Source organism: Schistocerca cancellata, chromosome 12, assembly GCF_023864275.1.
Source record: "Schistocerca cancellata isolate TAMUIC-IGC-003103 chromosome 12, iqSchCanc2.1, whole genome shotgun sequence".
Taxonomy (NCBI): Eukaryota; Metazoa; Arthropoda; class Insecta; order Orthoptera; family Acrididae; genus Schistocerca; species Schistocerca cancellata.
Window position 1 is genome coordinate 162,082,273 of NC_064637.1, and position 21,314 is coordinate 162,103,586.

The 21,314-nt window shown below is 45.1% G+C and overlaps 1 protein-coding gene across 1 annotated transcript in view; it reads right to left on the reverse strand.

The window, feature by feature from the left end:
* The window catches only part of LOC126109550 (uncharacterized), a 456,059-nt gene extending 435,176 nt beyond the window's left edge, over positions 1-20,883 (reverse strand). Inside the window, exons 1-4 of the mRNA XM_049914566.1 lie at positions 20,692-20,883; positions 20,575-20,636; positions 14,690-14,833; positions 6,683-6,745 (exon numbers count right to left, since the gene is read on the reverse strand). Coding sequence (XP_049770523.1) covers positions 6,683-6,745; positions 14,690-14,833; positions 20,575-20,636; positions 20,692-20,883 — 461 coding nt within the window. The remainder of the gene's footprint in view (positions 1-6,682; positions 6,746-14,689; positions 14,834-20,574; positions 20,637-20,691) is intronic.
* Between the last annotated feature and the right edge of the window lie 431 nt (positions 20,884-21,314).

Consider the following 21,314-nt stretch of genomic DNA (forward strand, 5'->3'; position numbering starts at 1 on the left):
ATTACACTGTCATCAAATTTTTCGTCAAAGTTCAAGATGGCTGACAACAACTTGTTACTAACCGCAGCAGTTCTACATACTCCAATTGCATTGTGTGCACATGCGGAAAAGAAGTGGGGGAAAAAATGGAACCATACATATGAGGTTGACAGTCTTAAAAGTCCTGAGATTACAACTTGATAATAAATTCAGTTGGGAGGAGCACACCACAGAACTGCAGAAAGGCCTTAACAAATCTGTATTTGCAATTCGAGTGTTAGCAGACATAGGAAACATAAAAATGAAAAAGCTTGCATACTTTCATTCCATAATGTCATATGGGATAATATTTTGGGGTAAATCTTGAAGTCAAACAAGTTTTCAAGGCCCAAAAGCGTGTAATACGTATTATTTGTGGAGTAAATTCACGGACCTCCTACAGAAACCTCTTCAAAGAACTGGGTACACTAACTACTGCCTCTCAGTATGTTTACTTCTTAATGAAATTTGTCGTAAATAATATATCTCTTTTTCCAACAAACAACTCAGTTCATACATACAATACAGGAACAAAAATGATCTGCACAAGGACTTAAAAGCGTCTGTGATCTATTCTGTTACTCGTTTTTATTCTCTGTGGGTGTTTTTAGTATTTGGAAAAAGGGACCGATGACCATCGCAGTCTGGTCCCTTTAATCCCACAAACCAACCAACTTACTTTAGTTCAAAAAGGGGTCCACTACTCAGGAACACTCATCTTCAATAATTTGCCAGGAAACATAAAAAAATTTAGTTGGAAATAAAGATCAGTTTAAAAGGAGCCTGAAAGACTTACTACTGGCCAACTCCTTCTACTCCTTTGGCGAAATTTTTAATAGAAACAAATGATCTATTGTATTTATTCATACTATTAGTATTGTTATTTCAGCTTTAAAAAATCGACATGTTCCACATCCACAAGGCTCTCCTAAGCACGGATCTATGGAACGAAAATCTAATCTAATCTGGGTGAAGCCGTGGGTTTTACGACGACACGATAAAAGCATTCAACAAAACTTGTTACGTGAGCTTAGAGTTGAAGACGTCAAGTCGTACATCAATTACTTAAGAATGGATGAGCATACATTTCTGTATGTGCTCAATGAAGTGTATCCTCATATCACAAAGCACAATATTCACTTAAGAACTGCTACATCTTCAGAAGACAGGCTCACTATAACACTCCCATTCCTTGCTACAGGAGAGGGTTAGGTTAGGTTAGGTTAGGTTAGATCAGGTTAGGTCTCCAATCTTCTTAATCTATTTTTGTATTCAGGGTGCCTCACGTTGTAAAGCGCCTCATCAGCTTCAGACATCTCTATTAATTTTGTAGTCGTCGGCACACACCAATTGTATTTACCGGCAATGGTTATAAAAACACTACAGACGACAGTACGCTGCAGCGATGCTAGCGCTCCATGTGGTAACATGTCACATTGCAGTGAACAGAAGACAAGCGGTTTCTTTGATCAAATATACAGCGAGGCCCTAGATTTGATCAAATATTGGACGACATTTGACAAAGTCCCTATTACACTATCAAATATCTTTGACAAAGATATTGGACAAAGATATTGGACAAAGAAATTTGATAGTGTAATACCGGCCTAAGGATTGAAGCTGACGATGGCTGGCCTTGAACCACCCTATGAACACAGGAAGCTCCTTTGTCTCTGACGGGTGAAGCGAACACACAGAATTGCCGAGTTTGGGGATCTTCACCTCCAGTCACAGGACATGAACTTCCGCTGTACAGTGAACGTGTCGCCATGTGGTGTGGCTTCACAGCTACGTTCGTCATTGCCCCATTCTGTTTTGATTGGGTTTCGAACACAGCGTGCAAAAGTGTGAAGCGGTGACGCAGGCCACTGTGTACCGTGGACCCAGCTGTGCCACTTACTCGCTAAAAGGAGTATAAAGGACCTCAAAAAGTTCGACCCAGAAACGGTCGAGCATCCGTGGATAAGTCAGTACGCGTGTTGGCCAGTTATCAGCCCTCTCTCTCTCTCTCTGTCACTGAGCCAGGTTTCTGGGAAATGAGGTGTTGGCACGTGCCCCGTTCTCCTCGTAAGGTGACAACTTTGTGACAACAGCGCGCACCAGCAGTACCGTAATCTGGGCGAACATTCAGCACGCAGTCCTGCTGCAGTGTGTTCGTCTGTAGCGCTGCTGTTAGTGACGGAAGCTGCAAGTACGCGCATTGTGTTTGAGCTGATAGTAAAGTCATTTTGCTTTTAGATGGAGAAAGTGCTATGGAGACTTTCTGCTAGTGCCGATACCTTTGTGGTGCTAAGTAACCGAATGTAAGTTGATATAAACAAGTTATACGTGCAGAACATTCAGTGTAGGAGTTAAATTTTTCACATATTTTATTCATCCAGTGGAGAGCGAAAAAAATTGTATCTGTCGATCTTATGAGCAACTTTGTGACAGTACACATTGAAACGCGTACGTTTCAACCAGCGATGGCGAGGCATGACAGAATCTCTGACCAGAGAGTTATTTATCCTCTTGATCATGGAGCACTATATTTGGTTTTTGCACTAATTCTACGTTGGTGTGCCTTGTAAGAGCGTGGTGTTGACACGACATGCTGTCCACCACCGTGAGCGATGGAGACGTTATTATGGTCGCACTGTTTGGTGTACCTGATGTACTGCCAAAATGGTAACATGGAATATTGCTACGACATTTCAGTGTCTTGGGTACGCTGATAAATGCTTCTGGGAAAAGAACTTCAGATTGTCTCACTTGGTGTTGTACTTCTGTGGAAAGATATGGACTTTCAGTGCAGCTGCGTGCAACATAAAGTGCTACAACTATGATGCAATCCTTCCTTTTCGTATCCTAATTCTTGTAACATAGTGAAAATCATTTTTTGCTAACATCGTTTGTATTCATGGCCTATACATTTTTTTTTGAACTGCAGTGCATGTGCACTTATGTCACTTGTCAATATGATTTTTTTTTGCCATTGTGTTTATTTGTTGTGAAAATGCTAAAGAGTTTTTCAGTGCGTGTGCACTTTTGTCATTTTATAACATGATTACTACTCATTGTATGTACATTTTGATTTGCTGATATGTTCTGAACTGCAGTGCATGTGCACTTATGTCACTTGTCAACATGATTTTTTGCCATTGTGTTTATTTGTTGTGAAAATGCTAAAGAGTTTTTCAGTGCGTCTGCACTTATGTCATTTGTTAATATGTTTTGTAGTCACATTTTGTCATTGCCTAATATGTTTTGTACTTGGTGCATATGCACCATATTTACTTCATGTTCTATATCTGTATATATGCTGTAATTGTAAAGTTAATTAATTCTGAAAAAATTTGTTGCTCATGGCAAGTCCAAATGACTCACCATCGCTGCCAAATTTTTACCCCCCCAGTGGAAGGTTATGAAACGCGTACGTTTCAACCAGCGATGACGAGGCATGACAGAATCTCTGACCAGAGAGTTATTTATCGTTGCTAGTCTGCGCTTGACCGCGCGAGAGTTCAGTCAGTGCTAGTAGCGCGCGTGAGACAGTAGTTGTGTGTGTGGAGTCGGCGGGCGTCGACATGGGTCTCTGGTCACGATTCTGGACGAGGTATATTGTTATCAAAGGTAATGAAACAGCATTGCGCTCAGCTAATAACATATGTTAATAGGTAATTAATTTGTTCAAGAATTCGCCCAATAATAAGTTTTTATAAAGTGGGTCTTTTAAACAAAGTAATCATTTTAATTTAAAGAGTTTTTCCTATACATTTCCTCCGAGAACCAGAATTAAATATACGCCAGCATTGCACGGAGCTGTGCCGAAACATACGAACAGATATTCAGGGAGTTTACTAATGTAAGAATTTTGGTTTTTGTGTTCAGGTATAATTGTTGCACAGGGCCAAGGGTCAGCGCGGCTGCCCTTATAAAATTTACCAGGTTCATTTTAGCGTTAATTTTGTGAGGACTTAACATTTTTGCACGTTTTTATTATCATTGACTTTTATTACTGTGGGGAGTTTACATTTGGGCCACTATTATTCTTTAATTTTGCAAGCAGGTTACGCTTGGTTCATTTTTAATTATTGAGTTTTGTGGGAAGACAACATTTCACGTAACACTGACTTTCATATTCCTGCTGGGAGGTTATTGACATTTAATATTTTTGCGGGGAGGTTACAACATAACTGCAGAAACATAGAAAACTAGCGACATATACGATTGGTTTAGTAAAAAAGGGCAAAGTTTAGATCAAACTGAACTAGGTGATAGTGGATCCAGAACCGTTTGTACTGAGAAAGGGAACCAGTGGCCGGAAATGCATATTTACTGTGTTACGGACATGCACACCGAACACGGCATAACAGCAGTGTAGCTCGTGGTAGCTGTTCAAAGCGACGACCACCTGTCTCAGTGCAGGCACGGCAACGGCTCGTGAAGTTGGCGCTCGAGGACCAAAGCCGTGCACTGTGAGTGGTCAGCATTACTGCGGTGTGCTTCGTCAGCATCTCATACCCGCCCTACAGCAGAGAGACGCATTGAACTGCACAGTTTTTATGCAAGATGCGGCCCCCCCGCACATCGCTCGTACAGTTCACCTGCTTCTCCGAAACACATTTGGAAAGGATCGAATTATCAGTCGATCGTTTCCAAATGCTTGGCCTGATCGATCACCCTATCTCACTCGCAGTGATTTCTGGTTGTGGGGCTTCCCCGAAGGACAGGGTTTACCAGGGGAACATTCACACATGTGCTGATCTCAGGCGCAGCTTATCGAGAGAGGTGGCTAAGGTAAGGACGGAGCTGCTTCGTTCTGCAGTGCAGAATGAAGTCCTGCGCTTTCAAACTCTTCTGGGCACTGATGGGCGCCCTTTTGTAGCACTAATGCTACCGGTATGCAACGGTATGATGCACCGTAGCAGCGTAATAAAAGTGTTTCAACTGAATTGATTCTGCATTATTTCACTTCCCCACGCCATAGGCATTGATGCTACCAACTCTGGACCTCGTACGGTAATTAGTTTCTGTGTTATAACTAAGGTGTTAAATAGGGAAAATCTAATTATAACTACCCGGTACTTTGTGGCAACAGTAAGCACCAGCTTTTTTTTTCTTGATACTGTAACTTGAGTGAATATTTATCACGAAGCTCTGCTGCAGTGTGTTCCTCTGTAGTGCTGATGTTAGTGACGGAAGCCACAAGTACACGCATCGTGTTTGAGCTGGTCATAAGGTCATTTTATTTTCAGATGGAAAAACTGTACGTAGATATCCTGGGACTTTCTGCTAATGCTGATAACTTTGTAATGCTAACAAACCGAAAGTAAGTTGATGTTAAGTTATACGTGCAGCTCATTCAGCATAAGAATTAAATTTTACACAAATTTTATTCACCCACTGGAAAGCGAAACAAATGTGTAATTGTCGATTTTATCGGCAACTTTGTGACCGTATACATAACAGCAGAAACATAGGAAATTAGAAAGATTGGTTTAGTAAAAAAGGACAGAGTTTTATTTCACATTATAATTTTGTTTCTAAATACAGGTTATCTCAAACCTTTTGGATCAAACTGAACCAGGTGATAATAGGTCCAGAACCGATTATGCTGAGAAAGGGAACCAGTGGTCGGAAATGCATATCTACTGTGTTACGGACATGCACACCGAACACCGCGTAACAGCAATGTAGCTCGTGGCAGCTGTTCAAAGTCCAGAATGAGATTTTCACTCTGCAGCGGAGTGGGCGCTGATATGAAACTTCCTGGCAGATTAAAACTGTGTGCCGGGCCGAGACTCGAACACGGGACCTTCGCCTTTTGCGTTCAAGTGCTCTACCGACTGAGCTACCGGAGCACGACTCACAGCCCGTCCTCACAGCTTTAGGTCCCGAGTTCGAGTCTCGGCCCAGCACACAGTTTTAATTTGCCAGGAAGTTTCAACTGTTCAAAGTGACGACCGCCAGTGTCAGTGCAAGCACGGCACCGGCTCGTGAAGCTCTGCCGCACTCTCTCAAAGACCCCTGGCGTCTGTTGTTTGGACCGTAGTGACCAGGTCTCCATTTGGTTCTACGTGGGTCTCATACACCGACGTCTCGACGTAACCCCAGAGGAAAAAGTCCCTGGGAACTATATTGAGGAGTGGCGCTGGTCGCGGGACAAGACCTTCCCTTCCAGTCCGACGACGAGGGTAGGTGCCAATCGAGAGCTCGCGGGCATTGACTCCGAAGTGGTGTGGTGCAGTGTCGTGTTGAAGCCACATACCGTCACGGACACCGTGCTACCTGCTGTGCATTTGCTGCAGTTGAAATTATGGCGTAGTGAAAGACACACAAATTACGGAGGAAACTTTCGTTGTCGTTTTCTCAAAAACGGTCAGGTATTTACGGATAAGCCGAGACACGTGTTCGCTTATTTCCAACCCTCTTCCACCGAGCGAAGTTCCTCCGAAATCTAGTGACGGAACTTGCTGTGTCCCACTCATTAGCCACAGAGTTGCCCAGTTTCACGGTACTCGACCTAAGAATGGGAGACGAGCGGAACTCGACGCCTTCCTGCCTCATTATGGTGAAGAGGTGTTCGGCTGGCCAGCATTACTGAGGAACGCCCGCGTGCTACTCCTGCCGACCGCGGAGGCGCGTCGTAACGCAGGCGGCTGCGGCGTCTGCCAGGACTCACCAGACGGCGGCGGAGCTCCGCGGCAGGTAGCCGACCACCCGCCGGCACAGCAGCTTCGCCTCCCTGCCGGCAACACAACAGGGCCGCCGCCTCGTCAGCAGTGGCGGCTGCAGTGGGCTACGTATAGCTATAGAGTGTGCGTAGTCTAGTGCGCCTGTTCTCGGCATCACACCGGGCCAGTCACGTGATTTTGGGGTGACGCTGCTTACCTGCTGCCTACAACTTGCGGTAGTAAAAAAACTCGAATATTACACGTATTCGCCTTGTTTTACACTGAAGCGCCAAAGAAACTGGTATAGGCATGCGTATTCAAGTACCGAGATTACGTGAACAGGCAGAATACGAGGTGCATTCAAGTCCTCCGATTTTTTTCTAATTAACTACTCACCCGAAATCGATGAAACTACTTCTCGACGTAATCGCCCTGCAGACGTACACATTTTTCACAACGCTGACGCCATGATTCCTTGGCAGTGGCGAAGGCTTCTTTAGGAGTCTGTTTTGACCACTGGAAAATCGCTGAGGCAATAGCAGCACGGCTGGTGAATGTGCGGCCGCGGAGAGTGTCTTTCATTGTTGGAAAAAGCCAAAAGTCACTAGGAGCCAGGTCAGGTGAGTAGGGAGCATGAGGAATCACTTCAAAGTTGTTATCACGAAGAAACTGTTGCGTAACGTTAGCTCGATGTGCGGGTGCGTTGTCTCGGTGAAACAGCACACGCGCAGCCCTTCCCGGACGTTTTTGTTGCAGTGCAGGAAGGAATTTGTTCTTCAAAACATTTTCGTAGGATGCACCCGTTACCGTAGTGCCCTTTGGAACGCAGTGGGTAAGGATTACGCCCTCGCTGTCCCAGAACATGAACACCATCATTTTTTCAGCACTGGCGGTTACCTGAAATTTTTTTGGTGGCGGTGAATCTGTGTGCTTCCATTGAGCTGACTGGCGCTTTGTTTCTGGATTGAAAAATGGCATCCACGTCTCATCCATTGTCACAACCGACGAAAAGAAAGTCCCATTCGTGCTGTCGTTGCACGTCAACATTGCTCGGCAACATGCCACACGGGCAGCCGTGTGGTCGTCCGTCAGCATTCGTGGCACCCACCTGGATGACACTTTTCGCATTTTCAGGTCGTCATGCAGGATTGTGTACACAGAACCCACAGAAATGCCAACTCTGGAGGCGATGTGTTCAACAGTCAATCGGCGATCCCCAAAAACAATTCTCTCCACTTTCTCAATCGTGTCGTCAGACCGGCTTGTGCGAGCCCGAGGTTGTTTCGGTTTGTTGTCACACGATGTTCTGCCTTCATTAAACTGTTGCACCCCCGAACGCACTTTCGACACATCCATAACTTCGTCACCACATGTCTCCTTCAACTGTCGATGAATTTCAATTGGTTTCATAGCACGCAAATTCAGAAAACGAATGATTGCACACTGTTCAAGTAAAGAAAACGTCGCCATTTTAAGTATTTAAAACAGTTCTCATTCTCGCCGCTGGCGGTAAAATTCCATCTGCCGTACGGTGCTGCCATCTCTGGGACGTATTGACAATGAACGCAGCCTCATTTTAAAACAATGCGCATGTTTCTATCTCTTTCCAGTCCGGAGAAAAAAATCGGAGGCCTTAGAACTTGAATGCACCTCGTACAGCGCTGCGGTCGCCATCGCCTATATAACTGTAAGTAGGCTGTTTAGGTTATTATGTTGGTAACGCCACGTAGCGCACTGTATGAAAATCACTGACTGTGATGTGTGCAGTCTGTGGCTGGTTGGCATTGTTGGAATATTCGCCATTGTAGTGTTGGGCAGTTGGATGTTAACAGCGCACAGCGTTGCACAGTTGGAGGTGAGCTGCCAGCAGTGGTGGATGTGGGGAGAGAGATGGCAGAATTTTGAGAGCGGACGATCTGGACGTCTGTCCATCACAAAGAGTAAATTTGTAATATTGGATATCATGAACTGATATATATATGATGACTTTGGAAGATTATTAAGGTAAATACATTGTTTGTTCTCTATCAAAATCTTTCATTTACTAACTATGCCTATCAGTAGTTAGTGCCTTCAGTAGTTAGAATCTTTTATTTAGCTGGCAGTATTGGCGCTCGCTGTATTGCAGTAGTTCGAGTAACGACGATTTTTGTGAGGTAAGTGATTCATGAAAGGTAGAGGTTATTGTTAGTCAGGGCCATTCTTTTATAGGGATTTTTGAAAGTCACATTGCGTTGCGCTAAAAAAAATATTGTGTGTCAGTTTACTGTTGATCAGCATAAGTAAAGAGAGAAATGTCTTGAGTACGTTCAGTTTTGCTCATCTGTTTGAAAATGAAATAACGTAAGAGGTTTATCAGCATAGTAATTCATTAGTTTTTCTAAGGGGACGTTTCATAACAAGTGTCTGGCGCAGTTGTTAGATCGGCTACTGCTGCTACAATGGCAGGTTATCAAGATTTGAGTGAGTTCGAACGCGGTGTTGTAGTCGGCGCCCCGGCGATGGGACACGGCATTTCCGAGGTAGCGATGAAGTGGGGTTATCCCGTACGACTATTTTACGGGTGTACCCTTAATATCAGGAATCAAGAAAACATCAAATCTCCGACGTCGCTGCGGCCGCAAAAAAGATCCTACAAGAACGGGACCGACGACGACTGAAGAGAATTGTTCAACGTGACAAAAGTGCAACCCTTCCGCAAATTGCTGCAGGTTTCAATGCTGGGCCATCAACAAGTGTCAGCGTGCGGACCATTCGACGAAACATCATCCATATGGGCCTTCGGAGCCGAAGACACACTCATGTACCATTGATAACTATACGACACAAAGCTTTACGTCTCGCCTGGGCCCGTCAACACCGACATTGGACTATTGATGGCTGGAAACATGTTGCCTGGTCGGATGAGTCTCGTTTCGAATTGTATCGACCAGATTGACGTGTACCAGTATGCAGACAACCTCATGACTCCACGGACCCTGTGTGTCACCAGGTGACTGTTCAGATCGGTGGAGGCTCTGTAATGGTGTGGGGCGTGTGCAGTTGGAGTGATATGGGAGTCCTGATACGTCTAGATACGACTCTGACAGGTGACACGTACGTAAGCATCCTTTCTGATCACCTGCATCCATTCGTGTCCATTGTGCATTCCGACGGACTTGGGCAATTCCAGCAGGACAATGCGACACCCCACACGTCCTGAATAGCTACAGAGCGACTCCAGGGACACACTTCTGAGTTTAAACACTTCTGCTGGCCACCAAACTCCTCAGACGTGGACATGCGTGTGTGCGTTGTCCATAGCGTAAGTTAAGTTAGATTAAGTAGTGTGTAGACTTAGGGACCGATGACGTCAGCAGTTTGGTGCCATAAGATCTTACCACAAACTTCCTCAGACGTGAACATTATTGAGCATATCCGCGATGGCTTGCAAATGCTGTTCAGAAGAGATCAGCACCCCGTCGTACTCTTAAGGATTTATGGACAGCCCTGCAGGATTCATGGCGTCAGTTCCCTGCAGCACTACTTCAGACATTACCTCAGTCCATGCCACGTCATTTTGCGGCACTTCCGCGTGCTCGCGGGGGCCCTACACGATATTATGCACGTGTACCAGTTTCTTTGGCTCTTTAGTGTACATACGTTTCTGCAATTATTTGACAGGATGACTAGTTACTTTTCATAGGTATGTACAACAAATGTAGAACTATAAATTCGTATGACTATAAATTGGTATGACGCTCTGTATTTGTCGAAAAATATCGAGACACGGTATTATAAAGTCTTGCATCGCAGAGAGAATTTCTGCAATTTTATGGCCGTGCTTGTACAAAAGCTAGATAAATTTGTGAGTGTGTTTGCCTAAACTGCCAGTCAGTGTATACGTATTGGTGCTTTGTTTATATGCAGATAAACTTCATACGCGACAATTTGATTAATTCCCTCAAATTGATGCCTGTTCTCGGATCTTTGTGTGTATCTAAAGATCTCTGCATGAGACATTTTCCTGTACAGTTCACTGTAATGTAATTAATTAGAATACATTCGACAACATGTGTGAGTGCATTAGAAAAGCTGTCGCTCCTTTTGTTACCCCAAAATTCGAGCACTGACCTTGTATTTTTTGTGCATAATGTATGGATTTACTTTTCTGAAGTGAAGGCAGAGAAATGTTATAGATATTTTACTTGCCTATAAAAATCAGAAGGATAAATAAAGAAAAACTGAAAATCATAATGGACAAGCAATCGCTTACCATATTTACTGCAACAGTTTCATAGTTCCAAATGCGTTGTTTTTTCGTGACACTTTAGAGCCGTCTACAGTATCACATAACGTAATTAATTTGAAAATACGAATAAGTGCAATAGAAAACATAACTATTGTTGCCTATCACTTCTTATCCCCTTACCGAAAAACGAAAATAAAGTGGAATTTGAGCTATGATACTGTGGTGAAAACCACAACACCATTGTTCTTCACCAATTCAGTTTCTGGTATCAAACTGTTAAGATGTCTGTAAAACGGGAATACAAAGTTTCAAGTACTTCTGAAGGTGATTTAGCTGCAGCAGCGAAGTAGTAACACTCAAAATACACTAAGCGCCGTCCCAAAATCACGTGACTAACTGCAGGAAGCGTTGCGGACAGAATTGCCGTTCTGCGCATCCGAATGCTCACTCTGTAGATATTTATACTCTGTGGTGCAGTTACAAGCATTCAGATGGTTGCCATTGCAGTCTTAAAAGTACTGACAGTAACACATTAGAACGACAATGTATAGAAACAACTACATATTTCATACTGCTTGCCTTTCACGTGTGAGATACTCTGGACTGGAGCCAAAGCAAAAATTTGAAATGTCAGTGTGTAGCCTCACAACACTGTCGAAAGTTATTACCAATACGTACTCGATCACTTCACTGAGAGAAATGCAGGAGCCTGTGAATAACTAGAAACCCTTATTGAAATAGATACACTGTCCGAGAAAAAGTATGCGCACACCACTGTGTAACGTGGGACTGGTCACCAGATGTCACCAGAGGCGGACCTGGAGGTGGACGAGGGGTACTGTATTGTCAGCAGCAGAATGCGTTGGGCAGGAGAACTTTGTGAGTTTGAACATCAGCTGATCTCTCGATGACACATGAGTAACAAATCCGTCAGGTTGACTGTTGGCGATGTGATTCTGAAGTGGGAACGTGAAAAAGCGACCGCAGCTAAACTGAGACCAGACAGGGACCGTGGAGCATTGCGAAGGGTGGTCGCGAAAAGTGGCACAAAGTCAGTGGAAGGAATCACTTGTGAGTGCAAACTGGCGTCAGCGGTGTGGCCAGCACGAAACTCTGGTAAAGAATTAAAACGCACGGGGCACAGCGGCCGAGCAGCTGCCCAGAAGCCACGCACTCCTGTGGTCAGTGTCAGCTGATGCGTGAAGTGTGGTAAACAGCGGAGCCACTGGGCAGTAGATGGCTGGAAACGAGTGGCTGGGCTTAATGAACCACGTGTGGAATGGGGTCTGGAGAAGGTTGCGCCAGCAGCGAAGTACAGAGGAGGCGATGTTACCGTCTGGGGGACTTTTTCGTGCTTAGCATATGGTTCCCTTACTGTGCTTAAGCAATGCGCAAGGATATGAACACATTGCAGAGCATTGTGTATTCCGTACAGTACAGGAACTGTTTGGAGACGATCATCGTTTGTATCAGTATCACAGTGCATATGTGAGGTAGTGTTTTGTGAACAGTACGATACCTAGAATGGGCTGGCCTGCCCAGAGTCCAGACCTAAACCCAATGGAACACTTCTCGGAGGAGTTAGACTGCCGACTTTGCTCCACACTCCAGTGTCCAAAGTCACTACCTTATCTGGTTTCGGATCTTCAGGACGAATGGGCTGCCGTTCGCCTACAGACATTCAGATACCTCACTGAAACAGCTCCCAGCAGAGTTCAAGGCGTCATATAGGTGAAGGATGGACAGGCTCCATGCCAATGTCCAGTAAGAGGTATCCACATACTTTTGTTTGTATAGTGTAAATTTGTTACCACCATGTTTATTATAATTTTGAAACTGACTGTCACTGAGCATAATCCATGGTGACCAACTGTAGTTAAAATACTGTTCTGTAGTTGGTATCCAGATAATGAGCCACATAATATTAAACTACGCAGCAGTCTCAGGGAAAAGAAGCACGCACCTAGATCGTCATGTGACTATTGATATGTCGTTCTTACGGTATGAGACTGAGAATGATTTGTAAGTGGCTGGATGAACTTTGCTGAAGTTTGTGTTTGTTGGATCACTCGTCATTTGTCTTGAGAGCACAAATGGGACAAGACAGGCCCATCCGGACAGCATCTCTTTTACAGGAAAAGCCTGTTTCTAGCGCGGATCATTACGGCGAATGGGTCGTGAGTGAGTTGACCACTGCCGACCTGAGTCGAAGCGGTCCTACACAAAATGGAGACGTGCCCCCTCCCCTCCTCAGAAAGAAAACCAAATTGGTGTCGTTAAGACCAGTTTGCGAGCTTATGGTGACTACAGACTGAGGTGACGAAAGTCGTGGAACTCCTCCTAACATCGTGTCGGACCTCCTTTTGCCCAGAGTTGTGCAGCAGCTCAAAGTGGCATGGGCTCGTCAAGTCATCGGATGTTCTGTACAGAAGTATTAAGCCGTGCTGCCTCTAAAGCCCTTCACAACTGCGAAAGTATTGCCGGTACAAAATTTTGTACACGAACTGACTCCTCGACTACATCTCGTAAATGTTCGGTTGGATTCGTGCAAGGGGATGGGTCACCTTGGTGGCCAAATCATTCATTCCATGTGTCGAAATTGTTCTTCAAACGAATCACGAATAATTGTGGCCTGGTGGCATGGTGCAAAGTTATCCATAAAAAGAGTAGATCAACTGAACCCAGTCCATTCCATGTTAGCATAGCTCACGCTATTGTGGAACCGGGTCCACAGTTTCGTGGGCACTGCACCAAACGAACCCTACCATCAGTTCTGACCAACTGAAACCAGGACCCATCTGAACAGGCCACGGTTTTTCAGTCGCCTAGGTTCCGACAAGCCCAGGAGAGGTGCGACAGGCAGTGTCGTGCTGCTAGCGAAGCCAGTTGCGTCAGCTGCCTGCTGCCGTAGCCCATTAACGCCAAATTTTGCCGTTCTGCCCTAACGGATATGTGGTTATCACAAGCAGTGTTGCTTGTCTGTTAGCACTGACAACTCTTCACGAACGCCGACGCTCTCGTCGTTAAGTGAAGACCATTGGCCTCTGTGTTGCCTGTGGCGAGAGGTAATTCCTGAAATCTTGTATTCTCAGGACAATCTTGACACTGCGGATCTTGGAATCTTGAATTCCCAAACGATTTCCGAAATCGAATATCCCTTCATCTAGCCTCAACTACCATTGTGCGTTCGATGTCTGTCGATTCCTGTCGTGTGGCCACAATCACGTCGGAAGCTTTTCAAGTGAGCCACCTGAGTAAAAACGACAGCTGCACTAATGCACTGACTTTTTATACCTTGTGGATGCGAATTGCTGCCATCTGTATACGAGTATCTCATTACCCCATGACTTTCGTCACTTCACTGTTTATGTTTGGCACGGAGAGTGGAGGTCTCAGCTCGTGCTACATCGGGCTAACCGTACCACTCGGCGACGGGCCACTTGCTGTGGATAATCGAGATGTTTGGTCGAGGACGTGATTTTTCAGGAGAAAAGTGTGACATTCGTGTGCCTGGGCTCCACAAGAACTGCCATTCACGAGCAGTGGTTTGAAAAACGTGGGACTGCAGCCCGAGAGGTCGCTCGTAGGATGCTGCAGCAGCTGTACGAATTTTTCGCTGCAAGTTTTTGAGTTCTCATCACGCATCGGTATGTTCTTAAATTTACAGTGGGATACATTTCGGGCTGGTATTTGTGGGCTGTAGTCGCTAAACCATTTGACGTCTGCTGACTGGTTAACATAATCGAAATAATGAGCCAAGTGCCCTGCGGGGTTTGGAGCTTACCTGTGTGTGGGGGGCGCGGTGGGGGGCCTAGAGGTCGCCCCCCTGCGGCCCTTCCTCCTCCGCTTCCGCCAACGCCTCGGCCTCCGCCTCCACCCGCCTGGCTCCTCGATGTCGCAACTCCGGCTTTGACGGCTCTGCCTCTTCCTGAAGACAAATGCATCGAGTATGCCGAAACGTTGCCACGAAATATGTCACTGTTACTATACGAGCACTTACTAACTTTCGTGTGATAGATAACACGAACGAATCGCAATGGACCGATGAGAACGCGTTCCGTCTGTGTCGGATGTAGGGAGGCTTAAAGAACGAGGTACACCTTGTTTGTAGTCATTGGTCTGAAGACTGGTGTGACGAATCTCTCAGTGCTGGTCTGTTTTGTTTAGGTCTTTCAATGCCTACGCAACTACTGCATCCTACATACCTTTGAACGTTGTATTCGTGCCTTTTCCTCCTTAAAAAACTTACACCCTCCACACTTTCCTCCATCGCCAAACTGCTGATTCCCTGATGCTTCCGGTTGTCTCCCACCTATCTGCCATCTCCTCATTCAGCTAGTGCAATAAACCCATTTTATAAGCAATGTGATGCAATGCTACTGAATTTTTGCATCTGATCTTCAGAGTTCTCTCGTAGTATCATATTTCTGAAGTAACTATTGCCGCACAGGATTAGCCGAGCAGTCTAAGGCGCTGCAGCCGTGGACTGTGCAGCTGATCCCGGCAGAAGTTCGAGTCCTCCCTTGGGCATTAGTGTGTGTGTTTGTCCTTAGGATAATTTAGATTAAGTGGTGTGTAAGCTTAGGGACTGATGACCTTAGCAGTTAAGTCCCATAAGATTTCCCACACATTTGAACATGTTATCCTCATGTCAGTTCTGTTATCATATGATACCATCATATTTCTCTTTCATAGGAAAACTTGTCCTATTATTGAGACTGCATTTCTATATCTCATCTATACCTTGAGGTATGTTGTGGAGGGCCTTTGAGTACCACTGTCACTGTTCTCCTTTTCACTTCCGATTTCAAATGGGTTGTAGGAAGAATGATAGCTAGTAAGCCTTCATGTTTGCTTGTGTCTGTATTTTGCGTTCGTGGCCTTTTTGCCAGATGTACATTGGACGAAGCAATATACTCTTCTAGAAATGTACGCTCTCGGAATTTTAACAGTAAACCACACCTTGATGCAGAACACCCCTCATGTGGCATCTGCCACAAGAGTCGGTTGCTCATCTCTGTGATGCTTACATGTTTTCTAAATGAACCTGTAACAAAACGCACAGCTCTTCTTTGGATCTTCTTTATTTCCTCTACCAGTCATATGTGGTACAGATGGCAGACTGACGAACAGTATTCAAGTATTGGTTGAACGAGTGTTTTGTAGCCTACTTCGTTTGTCGACAGACTATATAGCCTGAGGATTCTTCCAATGAATCTGTCTGCCTTTCCTATAATTAGTTTTATTATGTGCTCACTCCACTTCAAATCGCTCTATGTATGTATCGTACGGATGTAACTACCTCCACTGATTGTTCTGCAGTCATGTAACCATACAGTAATGGATATTTGTGTTCACGTTTTCACAACATGCTGCATTTGTTTATGTTGAGGGTCAGCTAATAACCGCGGCTCTGTTAATTCATTTAAAATGTTTTGTACTTTAACAATGGTCCAAAATCTATATTTTATCTACAGAAGCTGTTACACATGGCATAATACTGGGCAAGGGTAGAACGATGGATGCCTTCGGCAGAAAAAGATGCAGTGTGCCTTTGGTTACTACCTTACGACATTAAATGGTGAAGTCCCCAGCACCCTTAAATGAAATAAGCAGAGACGATGGTGGTAAAATCTATTAAAAACATAACAATTAATTTTAAAACCAAGCTCCATCAGCAAACAAGCATTTATAATACAACATTGACATCAGGATATTCATGCAAGGATATACATAAAATTTAGACAAATGGTTCAAATGGCTCTGAGCACTATGGGACTTAACTGCTACGGTCATCAGTCCCCTAGAACTTAGAACTACTTAAACCTAACTAACCTAAAGACAGCACACAACACCCAGCCATCACGAGGCAGAGAAAATCCCTGACCCCGCCGGGAATCGAACCCGGGAACCCGGGCGTGGGAAGCGAGAATGCTACCGCACGACCACGAGATGCGGGAAAAAATTTAGACAGAATACATCACAATAACTAGAGACATTCGAGCATAAAACACCAGTACGGTCACGTTTAAAAAGAGCCAGCTAACTGTGGCTGCGTGACTACTTAGAAACAATGGGTGTTCAAGCCACTCTTCGAAAAACTAAAACTGCAGACGCAGTGTTTCGGGAATGCATGTGATGATCACAAACTACATTCATCTGAGAAGCAAATTCAAACAGAAACCTTTTCAATTATTAAACAAACTGTCACACATCGCTATGCGGTACTGATTCATTTTTCTGCAACCAGTTAGTGGTTTCTTCATTGAAGAGTATGGGCCACATTTCCTCGGGAGGAAGGTTTTGCGTGTTTCTTGTAGGACGGGTGGCCTACCGGTCCGATCTCAAGTTCCTGCTTGTGGCCAGAAGGCAGCCAGTGGCTCTCGTTACAGGGCTGAGCGCCCCTGGGCTGCTGAAGTGCAGCCGAGGCCCGTTCCGTGCTTTTGTTGGTAGAGCCGACGTGTGTCCTCGCCGGTGCAAGGAATATCTAGCCGCCGCTGCTAGCCCCGCAGAATAAGTGGGCACCGTATTTTGCCTTTTGTGTATACTGCCGTGGTGCTGTCCAGCCGGCGAGAGAGAGAATCGCCTGCTTTCACTGCAGAATCTTGGTATATCGAATCAAATGAGTTGCCGCCGCAACTGTGCTTGGCGCTAAGATGCTGACCAATCGGTAGAAAACCACTCCATCCCAATACAAACCTAATGTGCGTTTTGTATGCATATAGTCGGAAGTTTCTGCTGAGTCCCCCTGCTTTTATGTGAAATGAATATTTTCGCTCGTCACTTTGGTGGCAACAGCAGTGTGTGGAGTTTTCTTGAAAGTTGTTAGCTGAGGTTTGTGAACTAAGATGAGGGCGGCTTCCTTCTTCTGGCCACCTCCTGATGCTGATTGGCACGTGCTAGCTGATTTTGGACAAATTTATCGCAGTTGCAATAGAGCATTACGTATTCTGAGTAGCTCGCAACACTTTTGTTCTGTCATTAACTGCTCATATGAGGAAATCTTGTTGTGTTTTCTCCACACTGTCTTCCACATAACTTGGAACTCCCCACCCCCTCCCCGCACAGTGCTAAAGTTATTTTCTATTATTTCAGATTGCATTTTACGAAACATTACTGTCAATTTTTGTGTGAATTCTGTTCATTTAGTAGTTCTAATAAAACTTTGTTATACTCAGGCTTTACTTAGATTTCGAAATGCCTTAAGTATTGCCACGGTTTGGCGGCTCTCCTGCACACCTAAGCTGTCGTTCTCACTGTGATAGTTCATCTTTCGTACTCAGCTGCCAAACCAAATGATCAATTATTTAATGCTCAGAGGAGGTAAAAACATTGTACCCGCTCATCTAGTGTGACAATAACTTTCTTTATCATACAATGAGAGATATTTTGATCCCCCTTAGGTCTAAAAATTTATTTTGTGGTTTTCCATAATAAATTGAGTTAACGACCTTGCACTTTCAAGGTTTTATCATAACTCAGGTCAAGGCTGTACTGCACACTTGAGTCAGATTCATAACAACAAAGACAAGCAAAAAACGTTCCAAAAATCTTATACTACTACATTTATTACTCAAACAGATTCTAATATTTTATTTCAGGCAAAGGAAATAACAACTAATTTTTTTTACTATTCTGAACCATGTAAGGGTAAAAATTGCTATTCTGAACCATGTAAACATCAAAATTAATCGTGTAAAAAGTAGCGTGAAGGACGACCAATGAGAGCATTTCTCAGTGGGGCAGAAACACCAGCGCAGGCCCTGTGTGACAGTAGTGGGCAGAGGACCACCACTGTGTCTGGACGAGGTACACGCTGGCACCAGCAGCCAGCGGTGGGGTAAAGAGGGGTGTGGGACCCGGCTCCATCTGGCACAGCCACTGCACATGCTGCATCTGCTGCTGTTGCGGACACTATCAGCAACTGTCGGCTAATTCACCCCATAACTCCTAGGCAGCCAGATTATCTGTTGCACTGTAGAATCAAAGCCTTGCGGAAGGACACATTATTAACTGATATTGATTCTGTATGATGGTTCAGATTTGCATTTACATAAGACTACCATGTTCGCTGGGAAAACATCATTCATTAAAGGTATCTGAACCAGTGATACATTGTCTCCATAACTCGTTATAAATTACTATCTCTGCCCAACTGCAAAATCTCTACTAGAAAATTTTTGTGAGGAATGAGAACTGCCAGCCATTCATCTCATCGAAATCGGGCTATGAAGACAGACAAGTAAGTGAATTTTTCGACTACACTGCATAATTTTAAATAATAGACTTAACTGCCTCAAACCTTTTGCTTGATAGATCTGTCACTGGTTTAGCTTGTTCCTTGAATGTTAAATACTAATTTCTTACATTAATACATCAGTAGTAAAATTGATAAGAAACTTTCATTTCTCATCTCATTCTAATATATGTGGACAGCTTGTCCTGTGAAGTACACTGTCATCCTTCAGCTGTGGTAGATACAGACTAGTGGTATGAAGGTAGCAAGTTTTACTTTGTGTGAGTCTATTTCATCTGCAATGGCCGAATGTGAGGAAGACCGGGTGACGCTCAAGAGAGTGAAGTGACGGTGGTTGTGGCACGGCGTGTTGCCAGGGACAAAGAGTTTCTTCTATGGCACCGACGACCCCTGGGAACTCGAACAGAGAGTGCCAAGTGTCTACATAGAACGTGCATTGTGGTTGCCAGTAACTTTTGCTTTCACCATGCAGATGATTTAATACTGAATCTGACTCTGTACCATAACTAAGATAAAATCTGCTGACTGAAAAGTTGGTGTGACTGAAGGAAAAGGCAGTTTTTGTGATAACTTCCATTTTGTACATTTTGGGGTCTCGATTTAAATATGCCAATCATTAGAAAACGTTACAAGCTAGAGGCCACATATTAGTAAATACGTGGGCTGGACAAAAAGTAGTGGCAACACATCTACGATTCGTACCAGAATTTACTGACAGACGTCCAACATACCACGTGCCCTCAATGTAATCGCCGTGCATCTCGATCACCTTCTCCCACAGAGATGGCAGGCATCACATACTGTCAGCTCATCCATCTCTGTCTGCATCTCGAAGGACTGCCCTACAGGATGGATGACAGTTTCATTTGTGTCATAGTGCTTACCACAAAGAGGTTACTTCAGTTTGGCGAACGGGTGCTAATTGCAATGGCTCATACCGGGTGAATGGTACAGGTGCTCCAGTACCTCTCACCCCAAGTACGCAGGAGCTTCTGCACGCGATAAGCTGTTTACCGTCGTGCATCTTTTATGGAGGATGGTGAGATGCGGTGCCAGAAGGAACATTGTTGTGCACTTTGACCACATGCAACTCGAATCTTGACTCTTCACACTGTTTGTGTTTCCTGATTGAACCATCAGGGTGCCTGAACTGCCCACCTGTACTTTCAGACAGTACACGCAGCAACCGACTCGAAGAAAACCTTCACCGCTCAATGCAGCGCTCGCAGCAGTTACAAACGGCGGGCGTGTCATGTGATGCCTGTCTTTCGTGTTGCCACTACTTTTTATCAAAGCCATAAGTGGAAATAGAAAGATGAGCGTGGAGGGCTGCACAAAATCTTTTTGGACCAGTGAGTAGAAGAACAACGGCTATACTGGCACTGTTTTGGAATGGGGTCGGCTGAACTCACGTGCTCGTCCGCAGTCGACGGGCCTCCCGCTGTGACGCCGCCGTCGCCCCCCTCCTCTTCCTCTCCCCCTCCCTCTCCCTCGCCCTCTCCCTCTCCCTCCTCTTCCTCCTCGCCAGCCAGTGAGAGCAGCAGGCGCTCCTGCAGCTGGCGCGCTCGCTCGGCGCGGCCGCGCCTGCGCAGTTCGCCCGGCAGCCAGAAGCAGGCGCACACCAGCTTCACCAGCAGCCAGGCCGCCGCCGCCACCAGCAGGTAGCCCGCCGAAGAAGTCACCATGCGCACCACGTCCACAGACACCTTCTGCTGGCGCATCCTGCGGGCACAGGGAGACTTCTGGACACAATCTCCTCACTCCTCCAGCCACATATACGGTGGGCCGGGAGGCGGAGTACGATATAACACGTCCGTGTCTTGTTCCTTAACAGTTGTGTTTCTTTCGTCACAGGTGTGTATCGTAACTGATGCTTTGGAGATTGTGTACAATGAATAACACCGGTTTGCAGTAGGGTTTTGGAGCATCTACTGTATTCAAAAATTATGAATCACATCGAAGGGAGCGATCTATTGATACGCAATCAGCATGGTTTCAGAAAACGTCGTTCTTGTGCAACGCAGCTAGCTCTTTATTCGCACGAAGTAATGGCCGCTATCGACAGGGGATCTCAAGTTGATTCCGTATTTGTAGATTTCCGGAAAGCTTTTGACAATGTTCCTCACAACCGACTTCTAATCAAGCTGCGGGC